Raw genomic sequence first — 13,935 nt, forward strand, 5'->3', positions numbered from 1 at the left:
GCTCACTCATGTGATGAGCAAAATCATTATATTATCCCCTCTTTTCTGAAATGCTAATATCGCTACAGAAATATCCACAGGGTGTCCAACTTAAAATATTGAACAGAGCGTCTCTAAGCACCTGATACCGTGGCCCTACGAGAATACGAAACGTAAGAGGCCACGCACAAACATCAGGCTTTTCAGAGGCTTGCTGTTAAGTTGAACACAGTGGAGGCTGAAGGGAGCTATGCTCAGAGGAGTAGTGTATGATATTAACATCGACTCAAGTAACTTAGAAAGAACCATTGCTTTCAGCGCTCAGTGCCAACATGAACCGTGAGTTACTGGCTCTAACTTAAGAGATCACAGAATGAAAGGTCTCAGGACAGGATAATCAAAAAGCCAGCTCTCCTTGGTTTGGGATGCATCATGGCTGTTGGGGGTTAGACCTACCATTCTTGCTATACTGCATTTAAAATGTATAAAACCAGGCTTGCATTCTCCAGGTACCCAGGGACACGTTTATAGACGAGATCTGGGGTTATGTCAGAGCAAGGCAGGACCAGGATGGAAGGTTGGAACCGGTAACTCACCACATGGGTCAAAAGCCGAGAGAAAGGTGAGCTCTAGGACCGCGGGAAGCGAAGCACATTAGCAAAACGTTCTTTGACCCTTCAAGAAAACCTGAGTGCAGGCAGGCTTCTTCTTACCGCACGTTGCTTTACTGCGCTTCGCAGATACTGCATTTTCACTGACTGAAGGTTTGTGCCTTGAGCATGTCTCTCCGTACCATTGATCAAATAGCATTTGTTCACTTCTCTGTGTCACATTTTGGTAATTCTTGCAATATTCCAAACCCTCCACCAGCCTTTAAGACTCACTGAAGGCTCACATGATGGTTAGCATTTTTTAGCAATAAAATTTACTTTCTTAGCAATAAATTGTTTTTAATTAAGGTATGATCATTGCTTTTTTAGATATAATGGCATTGCACATTTAAGAGACTGCCGTATAGTGCAAACGCAACTTTTATACAAACTAGGAAACCAAAAAATTCATGCAATTCACTTTGTTGAGATTTCCCTTCATCTTGGTGGTCTGGAACCAAACCCACAATATCTCCTGGGCCTGCCTGTCTGGCTGCACTTTGTCCTAATTTGTGTTTTTTAGAGCAAAGCATCTCACAAGATCCTGGAGGTATGACCAAGGTTTTAGACCATCCCCTGGTGTTAGAGAGCTCCAGAAATTAGATTCTCTTTTGTTCTGTGCCCCCAGATGGAACTGTCTAAGCCAACAGCGTTGCAGAACCACGTCCTTCTCTTTAGCATGACTAGAAGGCTGGGGTAGGGTGGGTGAAAGTCAGTTAACTGTGGATCACACGGCCAAGAGGAAGGCACAGGCTTAGCAGAGAGCGCCCTGCTCTCCCACACCCTTGGGGCTCCGTGCTTACAGGTTGACACCTGAAAAGTAACTGACGCCCCCCCAGATCTATCACTCAGCCTTCAATCCTGTGCTCAGACACACCACTATTTTGACGTATGTTCCATTCCCCTGGCCTAACCGCTCTGTAAACTTAATTACACACTTAATTAGTCTCTGGCACTCCACAGCCCACATCCTATCAATAAAGTCCCCACATCCCTCCAGGTCTAACAAGCAGGCAGCTCAGTGACCTTGAAGCTTCTATGAAACCCCCAGGAACCTATAGTCAAGGCCCAGACCTGCAGTAGCCTGGCAGGGGATTGTCCGCTGCGTGGCTGCAGCTGGCGACACCTCGGACAGGTGCAGCTGTGCCCCTCTGCTCCACAGCACAGACCAGGGGCTGCCTTTGGGGCTGTCTTCATTGACAGTGAACCCCAGGAGCAAGCCTGCATATAAGTCCTGTGGGTTAAAGGGGATTATGGGAGTCTAGGCAGATCTTTCAGAGAAGGCAATGGCACCCCACTCCAGTACTCTTGCCTGGAAAATCCCATGGGCGGAGGAGCCTGGTGGGCTGCAGTCCATGGGGTCGCAAAGAGTCGGAGACGACTGAGCCACTTCACTTTCACTTTCCACTTTCATGCTTTGGAGAAAGAAGTAGCAACCCCCTCCAGTGTTCTTGCCTGGAGAATCCCAGGGACAGGGGAGCCTGGTGGGCTGCCATCTATGGGGTCGCACAGAGTCAGACACGACTGAAGCGACTTAGCAGCAGCAGCAGCAGCACCAGCAGATCTTTGGGCTTCCCAGGTGGTGCTGGTGATAAAGAACCCGCCTGCCAGTGCAGGAGATGCAAGAGACGTGGGTTCGATCCCTGGGTTGGGAAGATCCCCTGGAGTAGGAAATAGTAACCCACTCCAGTATTCTTGCCTGGAGAATCCCAGGGACAGAGAAGCCTGGTGGCTGCCGCCTATGGGGTCGCACAGGGTCGTGACTTAGCAGCAGTAGCAGCCAGTATTCTCACCTGGGGAATCCAATGGACAGAAAAGCCTGGTGGGCTACAGTCCAGGGTTCACAAAGAGTCAGATAAGACCAAAGCGACTTAGTATGCACACACTCACGCATCTTTTCTGGAAAGCTTTTATAATATTAATACGATTCAGTGTCATCAGAACTCTCAGAGGCCAGGGTGTTAGTGTCCCTGACCTCTTGGACCACTTTTGAGTCTGTGAAAACGAAAGCCTAATTTGGGGGTCAAATCTCCCCTCTAAGCATCCAAAACAACAGAATTAAGTATTATTTTTTAAATGAAAGCAAGAACAAAGCAATCAGCAAAACCCCAAAGAACTGAAGAATAAACAAAAAATCACCACCGAACACATTCACATTCATATTACAGTGCAAACGACACTGGCTTTGCCGCCAAGAGGCAGAAGCCGCCAGCACCCACTTGGTTATTCAATTATTTGCTTAAGGTAACCAGCCTGGGCAGCAAGAAGAGATTAATCAAACAGGAATTTGCAACATTTAGGACACAAAGATTACTCATGTTATAATTTTTTACAACTAAATAGGAATTTCTGGAAGTCTTGGAGCGTTTTGCTGACCCTCAGGAAGAGAACAGAAAATAGCTCTGTGACCGAAAACACTATTTTGCTGTGGAGTCTTTTCCATCCCATTTTTATTAATGGTTGAGAGCCCACATGGCCGTTTGCTACAATTCTTAGCTGTTAGTTCTGTATTTTCCAAAGATAGAAGGAATGGAATTCTTCACAAAAAGGTGCCAAGGGAGAATTAAAAAGGTACGCTTTCCTTCTGAATCCAAATCTAGTGAGGCTGAGGCTCAGAATGGACTCAGTTGGGGAGCAGGGTCTGGTGGCTCAGACAGTAAAGAATCCGCCTGCAATGTGAGAGACCTGGGTTCAGTCCCTGGGTTGGGAAGATCCCCTGGAGAAAGAAATGGCAAGCCACTCCTGAATTCTTGCCTGGAGAATCCCATGGATAGAGGAGTCTGGTGGGCTACAGTCCATGGGGTCCCAAAGAGTTGGACATGACTGAGCGACTAACACTTTCACTTTCACACTTTTTCTCGGGGAGATAGGGGAGAGGTTAGTTAAGGCTCATCTTTGCAACCCCAGACTGTAGCCCGCCAGGCTCCTCTGTCCATGGGATTCTTCAGGCATGAATACTGGAGTGGGCTGCCATTTCCTCCTTCAGGGAATCTTCCTGACTCAGGGATTGAACCTGTGTCTCTCACATCTGCATTGGCAGGTGGGTTCTTTACTACGAGCGCCACCTGGGAAGTCGGTTGCCATGCCCTCCTCCAGGGGTTCTTCCTGACCCAGGGATCAAACCCATGTCTCCTGCATTGCTGGCAGATTCTTTATCCCTGAGCCATCAGGAAAGCCTGCCTGCCGACATGAAGCAGATTATTTCTAGGTGGGAAGGATTTCTAGAATGCAAGGCCACTTGGTACATATGTGAGCCTCCTAGTTCAGATGCTCCTGTCTTGTCCAAGCTCTTCCACGACAGATCAGATCAAGTGTACCTGTTAGGACCTGCCCAGAGCCAATGGTATTAAGGTCAGGAATTGCCTGCAGCCATTGAGAGGGTCCCAGGCTACCAGGAGGGCATGTGAACCCATAACTCCAGGCCACCCTATCCCACCTCCATGCCAGACCCCCCAGTGCACGAACATTGGGGAGACAGGATGAGCAACACCCAGGACACAGAAAAGGGGATACTTATTTTGAAAGATTCATGCTCCTTCTTGCAGAAATGGAGACAAGGAAGAAGCAGACTCTTGGGGAACTGTATGTATTAGAACATTCTAATGAAATGCTCTCCACTACCGCTGGAGACCTAGGAGCAACAGCCCTGGGGAACTTTTAAAAAAAACCAACATGTAAGACATGTTTTTGAAATTCCAGTGATGGTGTGAGGCAGTTTAAACTTGAGTGAAATGGCAGGTATTTCTTCTGAATGCAGCAGGTCGCTTCTCCACTGCCACTGTAAGAGTGTGAAACAACTCTTTACAGCCCCATTCTGAAAGCTACAGCAACCTCTCAAAAGAGAGGCTCCGTCATATGTTCAAAACAGTAAAGTTTTGTAAAGATGAAAAACCTTCATGCCTTCCCCTCACTCCATTTGGTTTGCACATCTGCTATGAACGCAGAGCCAATTTAAGCCTTGTTGATGTGACTAATAAGGTTAGATAATTGAATTGGTGGCAGATTAGACAGCAGTCAGCCAGCCCTGTCCTAGAAGCTCCCTGGATTGGGCGGGGGGAGGGGGGCAGGGGAGGGCGGCTGTGCCCTGCTGTTCTGTGTATGTGTCAGCTACACATATTCCCCAACGTCACCGACAAGGAAGAGAGGGCATGCCCTGTGCTTCAAGAGAGGGGCCGCTGCAGGACAAGAGCTGAACCGAGAACAGAGAGGAGTCTGAAAAGATACGGCGAGTGGAGAGACAGATGCTGTGGTCCAGGAGAGCCTGGAATGGGGTCAAGGGGAGCTGATGGACCCTGCGGCTGAGACAGAGGAAGAACCATAAGCCATCTCAACCCACCAGCGAGGCCAAGAGAGCAAGCCAAGGCCAGGCCGGTGGAACGGGACACATGAACCAGATGACCAGGAGCCTGGCAGGAACGAGGGTCCTGGGGAAGCAGCAGATTTGGGAAGGATGATATGCCCTGGGGCAGCCACGCGCCCTAACCCCCAGGGAGGCTGAGATAGGTCAGTAGAAAATCTGAGCTGTCCCAACGGAAAAGGAAATTGATCATTTCCCAATTCACAAGACCAGATTACTTTAGCAAAGAGATTTTTTTTTTCTCCCTGATTTTACTTTCAGGGTGTCTTATCACCTGTCCGTGAAGGTACAAACAGGGGATAATATAAAATGAACAAATGGCTAAGGATCCTTGACCGAAAATTTATGGCCTTGGGCATGCAGCTCTGAGTTCCCTGACAGGGACGGAGCCTGCGCCTGCTGCAGTGGAGGCATGAAATCTGGAGCACCAGGAAAGCCCCTACATATACCTTCAGGAATTTCATCTGTCTCACTGCACAGGTAAAAACACCAAGGCACACACTTAGAAGAAGAAAGGCAAAGACTTTAGACTTAAAAATGAGGTAACTCAGCACGAAGCAGCCAGTCGGAAATTAACAGTAAGGTCTGATCAAACCCTCTACTGCACCTTTGAAGGAGGGTGAAAGAGAGTTTTACCCAATTTTAGTGTGTAAGTAAATCCAGATAAAAGTAACTGAAAGCTAAAACCAAAGAACAATGCTCCGTAAAGCTGAGAGCAGTCCTCCTTAAGAACGACAGGCTTCCTCCACAACGAAAGCCTAGGACTCTTCTCTCTTAAGATGTAGGGAAGTGTTCTCCATATTCACCACGTGTAACTGCAGAACAATCTATGAGTCCTTCTCGAGAGGACACACCATAGCACCTTGAGGAAGTGGCTTGTGTCCAAGCCACTTATGCACACCCACGTCCTTACCATCTGGAAGCTTCGGGTGGAGTGGAATTCACACTGCATCATGTCGAAGAAGATGGGGATGGTGGCTTTGCGAAGCTCTGTCTCTGGAATCAGCGTCATTTCCAATATGGGACCGACCATCTCTGGAATGAACTTGATCTTGTGTTGACCTTGAATAAAGAAATGCATTATTCAACAATTTTTTTTTAAAAAAAAAAGGACTCTGAAATGGGCTTCGGTGGACAAAACAAAACTACACAGATCACTATGATTTTGAAGGCTAGGATCTGGAGAATATATATCCATTTCTCACCCACAGGCAACGATTTTGAATGTGTCCAGCCTGTAGTTTAAGAAGTGGATAGTATTGCAAATTTAAGTAAAGCTGTTAAAAAAATCCATCTAGTACAGGGCCTGCAGTCATGCTTTGTCTGTTACAGACAATAAACGCCATTTCACAAATAGACAGTCACATCACACACATAAGAGCCGTGAGCTGCCAGTGGGTACCCAGATTTGGAAAGAGCAGGGCTGGTAGATGGGACACTGGGCATCTCACTTTGTAGATAATGAACAAGAGTTGATAAAGTGAAGGCAGATAGGGCAGATGGTCTCTTGGGCCCTCTCTGTCTGCAACATCATTTGAAAAACAGTTTACTATTTGGAACCTCTGTAAATAATGTTGAGTGATTTCTGTAACCTTTTGAACGACTGCAATCAAAGAAAGCAATGCTAGACCTCAGAATATGAAGCTGTGAAAACAGAAAGCACTTTGGTTTTTTTTGACTAATGATGTGATCGGAAAATGCTTGTTTATTTATCTTTAATATTTATTTATTTGGTTCCGTTGGGTCTTAGTGGAGGCAGGTGGGGTCTTCATCGCTTCATGAGGGATCTTTCGTTGCAGCTGCGGCGCCCAGGTTCAGCAGTTGAGCATGTAGGCTTAATTGCCCTATGGCATGTGGGATCTTAGTTTCCTGATCAGGGATCAAACTTGTGTCCCCTGCATTGGAAGGTGGATTCTTAACCACTGGACTGCAAGGGAAGTCCCCAGAAATGCTTATTTAAATAACTCCTTTATCTTATATCTCACCTATCTTGTCCAGATATAATTTTTTTAAGCATCAGATTATAATATTCATTATGACTCACAGGGCAATAGTATTTGCTTAAAAACAACTTTTGAGAAACCTTCTCAAATACTATTGCCCCATGACTAGTAATGAATATTACAGTATTAGCTGACATTTACTAAGTACAACTACAAGACAAGCCTCATGGAAAGAGCCTCGCTGATTCTCAGCATCATTTTATGAGATGGCAACCATGCCTCCTTCAATTTTAAAAACTGAACTTTAAAAAAAAATTTAATAGACCTTATATTTGATAGCAAAACTGAGCAGAAGGTACAAAGATTTCTCCTACATTCCCACCTCATTAGCACCACCCTCTCCCAGGTGGGGGCCATCCTGAACTGTTTTACAGACAAAGAGACTGCAGACTGCCCTAAACCAGCATGCTGTCCACTGGAAAGAGCGGGGCAGGATGGGAACCCGGGTCTGGGATTCTGAAGCCTCGGCCATGTCCCCCATTCCCTGCTTGCTTGTCACGGCATCTTTCCAGGGGAGTGGCACTCACTGACCCTCCGTTAAAGAAAGGATGCTGGCTGTCCACAGCGCTCCCTTATCTGTCTGCTCTAACAATCACCCAGGCGCTGGGAGCTCCCTAGCGATCCAGTGGTTATAATGGCTTGCACTGCTGTGGTCCTGGGTTCAATCCCTGGTCTGGAACTAAGACTTGGCTGCACAGCCAAACAAAACAGACAGACACACAGCTGAAGCGGACAGGGGCCTGTCATTTTCTCTAACGTTCCAAGATGTGTTCCTCAGAAAGTAGAAACCGGCTTCTTTCAGGTTCCAAACCTGTTTATTTTTCTTTTCTATTTCAATTACTTTTTGGGAAATGTTGGTATCATACCTTTCGAGGGCTCTGCTTTCGACTGCTAACTCAAAAATCTCAGGTTTTTTTTTTTTTTCATTTTTTTGCTGCCATTTTGCCTCCCCCGGGCAGTGGCTCCTAAACCTTGCTGGACCTAAACTCCTGAGGGCTGGGGGTGATGAGGGTGAGCTTCCAGAGAACCTGCAGTGACAAGAAGCCAGCAGAGGGAAGGAGCTGGGAGACCCTCTTCTTCCCCACACATGCCTGGAAAGAAGATGCCAGAAACCTCATTTCCAAAAAAGGGGGTGTTGGCCTTATGTGAGATGACATAATTAAATTTAGAGGCAGGGTTATCCAGTAAGAGGTCTTTTAAAATTCCTGCCTTCTTATCTTTAATTTCAGAATTTCTGATTTATTTTTATTTCACTCCATTATAATTTATATCATTTCTTTCCAACACATAATAGAAGACTGCATAAGAGTTAAATGCTTGAATGAATTATTTGCAACATTATGTTATTAAGACTTGTAATTTACCCAGAGTTAATTAATATTACTAATATTTTTACATAATCTGGAAACGGAATGGATACAATAAATAATTTAGCTTTCCTTAGAAATCAGCTAATACAGATTTCAGAAAAGAGAGCCATTAAATGAATTTGGCTATTATAAATGAAGACCCTTAACAAAACATATAATCCTCATAAGTGGCCTAAATGAAATGTATTCTGAAATTTGTAGTGAGTGGACATACACACAAAACGTGACATTCAACAAGGAATCTGAATACTACTAAAATCTTATTAAAAAAATCTTATTTTTCACCATTGAGGATAATGTTTGCTGTGGGTTTGTCATATATAGCTTTTATTATGTTGAGGTATGTTCCTTCTATTCCTGCTTTCTGGAGAGTTTTTATCATAAATGGATGTTGAATTTTGTCAAAGGCTTTCTCTGCGTCTATTGAGATAATCATATGGTTTTTATTTTTCAATTTGTTAATGTGGTGTATTACATTGATTGATTTGCGGATATTGAAGAATCCTTGCATCCCTGGGATAAAGCCCACTTGATCATGGTGTATGATCTTTTTAATGTGTTGTTGGATTCTGATTGCTAGAATTTTGTTAAGGATTTTTGCATCTATGTTCATCAGTGATATTGGCCTGTAGTTTTTTTTTTTGTGGCATCTTTGTCAGGTTTTGGTATTAGGGTGATGGTGGCCTCATAGAATGAGTTTGGAAGTTTACCTTCCTCTGCAATTTTGGAAGAGTTTGAGCAGGATAGGTGTCAGCTCTTCTCTAAATTTTTGGTAGAATTCAGCTGTGAAGCCATCTGGACGGGGCTTTTGTTTGCTGGAAGATTTTTGATTACAGTTTCAATTTCCATGCTTGTGATGGGTCTGTTAAGATTTTCTATTTCTTCCTGGTGAGTTTTGGAAAGTTGTATTTTCTAAGAATTTGTCCATTTCTTCCACGTTGTCCATTTTATTGGCATATAATTGTTGATAGTAGTCTCTTATGATCCTTTGTATTTCTGTGTTGTCTGTTGTGATCTCTCCATTTTCATTTCTAATTTTGTTGATTTGATTTTTCTCCCTTTGTTTCTTGATGAGTCTGGCTAATGGTTTGTCAATTTTATTTATCCTTTCAAAGAACCAGCTTTTGGTTTTGTTGATTTTTGCTATGGTCTCTTTTGTTTCTTTTGCATTTATTTCTGCTCTAATTTTTAAGATAGACAAGGGTGCCCACTTTCACCATTACTATTCAACATAGTTTTGGAAGTCTTGGCCACAGCAATCAGAGCAGAAAAAGAAATAAAAGGAATCCAAATTGGAAAAGAAGAAGTAAAACTCTCACTATTTGCAGATGACATGATCCTCTACATAGAAAACCCTAAAGACTCCACCAGAAAATTACTAGAACTAATCAATGACTATAGTAAAGTTGCAGGATATAAAATCAACACACAGAAATCCCTTGCATTCCTATACACTAATAATGAGAAAACAGAGAGAGAAATTAAGGAAACAATTCCATTCACCATTGCAACGGAAAGAATAAAATACTTAGGAATATATCTACCTAAAGAAACTAAAGACCTATATACAAAAAACTATAAAACACTGGTGAAAGAAATCAAAGAGGACACTAATAGATGGAGAAATATACCATGTTCATGGATTGGAAGAATCAATATAGTGAAAATGAGTATACTACCCAAAGCAATTTATAGATTCAACGCAATCCCTATCAAGCTACCAACAGTATTCTTCACAGAGCTGAAACAAATAATTTCACAATTTGTATGGAAATACAAAAAACCTCGAATAGCCAAAGCGATCTTGAGAAAGAAGAATGGAACTGGAGGAATCAACCTACCTGACTTCAGGCTCTACTACAAAGCCACAGTTATCAAGACAGTATGGTACTGGCACAAAGACAGATATATAGATCAATGGAATAAAATAGAAAGCCCAGAGATAAATCCACGCACATATGGACACCTTATCTTTGACAAAGGAGGCAAGAATATACAATGGATTAAAGACAATCTCTTTAACAAGTGGTGCTGGGAAATCTGGTCAACCACGTGTAAAAAAGAATGAAACTAGACCACTTTCTAACACCATACACAAAAATAAACTCAAAATGGATTAAAGATCTAAGCGTAAGACCAGAAACTATAAAACTCCTAGAGGAGAACATAGGCAAAACACTCTCTGACATACATCACAGCAGGATCCTCTATGACCCACCTCCCAGAATATTGGGAATAAAAGCAAAAATAAACAAATGGGACCTAATTAACCTTAAAAGCTTCTGCACATCAAAGGAAACTATTAGCAAGGTAAAAAGACAGCCTTCAGAATGGGAGAAAATAATAGCAAATGAAGCAACCGACAAACAACTAATCTCAAAAATATACAAGCAACTCCTACAGCTCAACTCCAGAAAAATAAATGACCCAATCAAAAAATGGGCCAAAGAACTAAATAGACATTTCTCCAAAGAAGACATACAGATGGCTAACAAACACATGAAAACATGCTCAACATCACTCATTATCAGAGAAATGCAAATCAAAACCACTATGAGATACCATTTCACACCAGTCAGAATGGCTGCGATCCAAAGTCTACAAATAATAAGTGCTGGAGAGGGTGTGGAGAAAAGGGAACCCTCTTACACTGTTGGTGGGAATGCAAACTAGTACAGCCACTATGGAGAACAGTGTGGAGATTCCTTAAAAAACTGGAAATAGAACTGCCTTATGATCCAGCAATCCCACTGCTGGGCATACACACTGAGGAAACCAGAAGGGAAAGAGACACGTGTACCCCAATGTTCATCGCAGCACTGTTTATAATAGCCAGGACATGGAAGCAACCTAGATGTCCATCAGCAGATGAATGGATAAGAAAGCAGTGGTACATATACACAATGGAGTATTACTCAGCCATTAAAAAGAATACATTTGAATCAGTTCTAATGAGGTGGATGAAACTGGAGCCTATTATACAGAGTGAAGTAAGCCAGAAGGAAAAACAGAAATACAGTATACTAACATATATATGGAATTTAGAAAGATGGTAACAATAACCTGGTGTTATGAGACAGCAAAAAAAGAGACACTGATGTATAGAACAGTCTTATGGACTCTGTGGGAGAGGGAGAGGGTGGGAAGATTTGGGAGAGTGACATTGATACATGTAGAATATCATGTAAGAAACGAGTTGCCAGTCCAGGTTCGACGCGCGATACTGGATGCTTGGGGCTGGTGCACTGGGACGACCCAGAGGGATGGTGTGGGGAGGGAGGAGGGAGGAGGGTTCAGGATGGGGAACACATGTATGCCTGTGGCGGATTCATTTTGATATTTGGCAAAACTAATACAATTATGTAAAGTTTAAAAATAAAATAAAATTAAAAACAAACAAACAAACAAACAAAAAAAAATCTTATTAACCTCTACTAAATAAATACTTTGACTAAAGCTCTAATATAATGTGATTTTCATCACTTCCCCCAAAGCTTATTGTTTCTGAAAGGCATGTAACTGAGGCAAAGCATTCTCTCAAAAATGCTATTATAGTCTGTCTCTCAGGTGTCATTTCTCTTGTATTATGTCTAAAAAAATGCCAGAGCCAGTTTCAGAGAACAGATGCTGGTGACAGAGAGGTGTTCATCAAGCACAACTGCAGTTTCACAGAGGACTCTGTCCCCGACAGTCTTTGCTGCTCCAGGTTGGCAGGAGAGGATAGGGTAGTAACAAGTGGTTGTGAATGCAGGGATCGAAAAAGTATGTTCCAAGAACAATGGTGTCTCCAAATTCACTGTAATTGTTACAGTGATCATCTCCAATGATTACTCCTCCTATTAACACAGGACAGGCTGGCTGGGTACCAGTGATGAGCCTCAGCCACAATGAGGTCCCCGAGTTTAGCCGTGGAGAACCAATGGTCCTCAAGACGAGAGGGCTGGATGCAGTTCTTCAGTATTCATCTTTTTATTTCTTTTTCTTGTTCTGGCATTTGCATTATGGATTTCCCCTGGAGCATCTCTTGTTCAAATTTAATGATGAAATCAGGCTTGGAATCAATGGGGATCAAGGTGACTCTTGAACTGTACACTTTAAGAAAAAGAGGACTTATTTTTCTGTTTGTATCCTTTTGAGACAAAGGACGAGCACGCTAATTATCGGGTCAGAGTGGGACTCTTTCACCTCTGGTCACCTCTGCCAAACTCCTGGTTTGTGTTTGTTGTTTTTTGGTCATTAAGTTACGTCTGTCTCTTTGCGACCCCCATGGGCTGTAGCCCTCCAGCCTCTTCTGTCCTTCACTATCTTCTGGAGTTTGCTCAAATTTGGGTCCAAAATTCCTGGTTATCACTCCCCAATTCTTAAAACCCCACCGGGAGTCTTTTTTCTCATGACAAAACTTGGAGCTCATTCTTTGGGAACCAGACCGCTCTGTCTCAGGGAGGGGCTGGCTTCTGCCTCCTGAGCAACCTTCCCCCTGGGGTGTCTGGAAGATCTCTTGAGGATCACGAGTGTTCAGAAATCCGGGACGTTAAATGTTAAACATCGTCTAATTCTGGGAAAATCTTCGTATACACAAGGGTAGGCAAGAGCCAAAATTTCCATCACCCCGTCAAACAGAGTCCGCCCACTGTTTTAATGGGAAACACACAATTTTTCCAAGTCTCCAAAAATACCCCCGAAGGGAATCTCTGCATGACAAATACCCCAGTCCCAGTCTGGCAGATAAAGATCTCCTGCAAGCGCATGTGTTCTGGCCACATCCCAGCGACTGCGGCTCCAGGGTGCTGTATGGAATAAACAAAGTGTAAATCGAGGTGAGAAAGGCACAGGGAGACGGGGCTCGTGGGCTGCTGCATGGAGCGCGCTTTGATAAATAACTGAAGAGCTGGGTAAATGAGCACATTTCTCCCCCTCTTTTTGGGAGAGAGTCTGCCTTTGATTTCTCCTTTTGCACTCAAAATATGACAGGTATGGGAGGAAAAAAAAAAGAATCAGGACATGCTGCTCGGTCCCATGGGGCAGCGCTGTCTGTACTTGCATGAAATTCAGGAACAGAGACCCCGGATCCTCGCTCTGAAGCTTGCTCTGTACGGAGGCGGGTTCTGAATCATGCACGCGGCACACAAGACTCAAGGAAAAAGTCTTCTCAGGGTGTTTGGCTCCGGGTGATAGGTAAGTAATTGTAAGAGGATGAATATATCTGACTTGTATTTTTTTTTATTTTCTCGGTGGAGCTGGCTCGATCAGAATGCCAATGTGGTCCCAAACCTGAACACATTTGAGAAAAAAAAAATTCTATAAAAAGACTGTGTAGAAAATAGGTTGTGTACATCTTGAGAAACTGAAACATGCTGTCGTAAATATCCAGAGTGGTGGCCTCAGCAGTGACACTTAGCGGGCAGGCTCCGACACGTGAGATTCACAACAGCAAAGAAAGAGCCAGGTGGCCGGAGGTGACCCCATGGAGTGACCTCAGGGTGGTGACCCCCAGAGCTGGCCTTAGCCATTTTGAGGGCTGCTTGGGCCTGATCTTGTGAGCAGCTGATATGTTTATTATTCTTTAAACATTCAAA

General features: G+C 43.7%; 1 protein-coding gene across 1 annotated transcript in view; it reads right to left on the reverse strand.

Annotated features, from left to right (window-relative positions):
• DOCK1 (dedicator of cytokinesis 1) overlaps positions 1-13,935 on the reverse strand; it is a 559,920-nt gene that overhangs the window by 83,158 nt on the left and 462,827 nt on the right. Inside the window, exon 34 of the mRNA XM_070363418.1 lies at positions 5,900-6,048. Coding sequence (XP_070219519.1) covers positions 5,900-6,048 — 149 coding nt within the window. The remainder of the gene's footprint in view (positions 1-5,899; positions 6,049-13,935) is intronic.

The sequence above is a fragment of the Bos mutus genome, chromosome 26 (genome assembly GCF_027580195.1).
Source record: "Bos mutus isolate GX-2022 chromosome 26, NWIPB_WYAK_1.1, whole genome shotgun sequence".
Lineage (NCBI taxonomy): Eukaryota > Metazoa > Chordata > Mammalia > Artiodactyla > Bovidae > Bos > Bos mutus.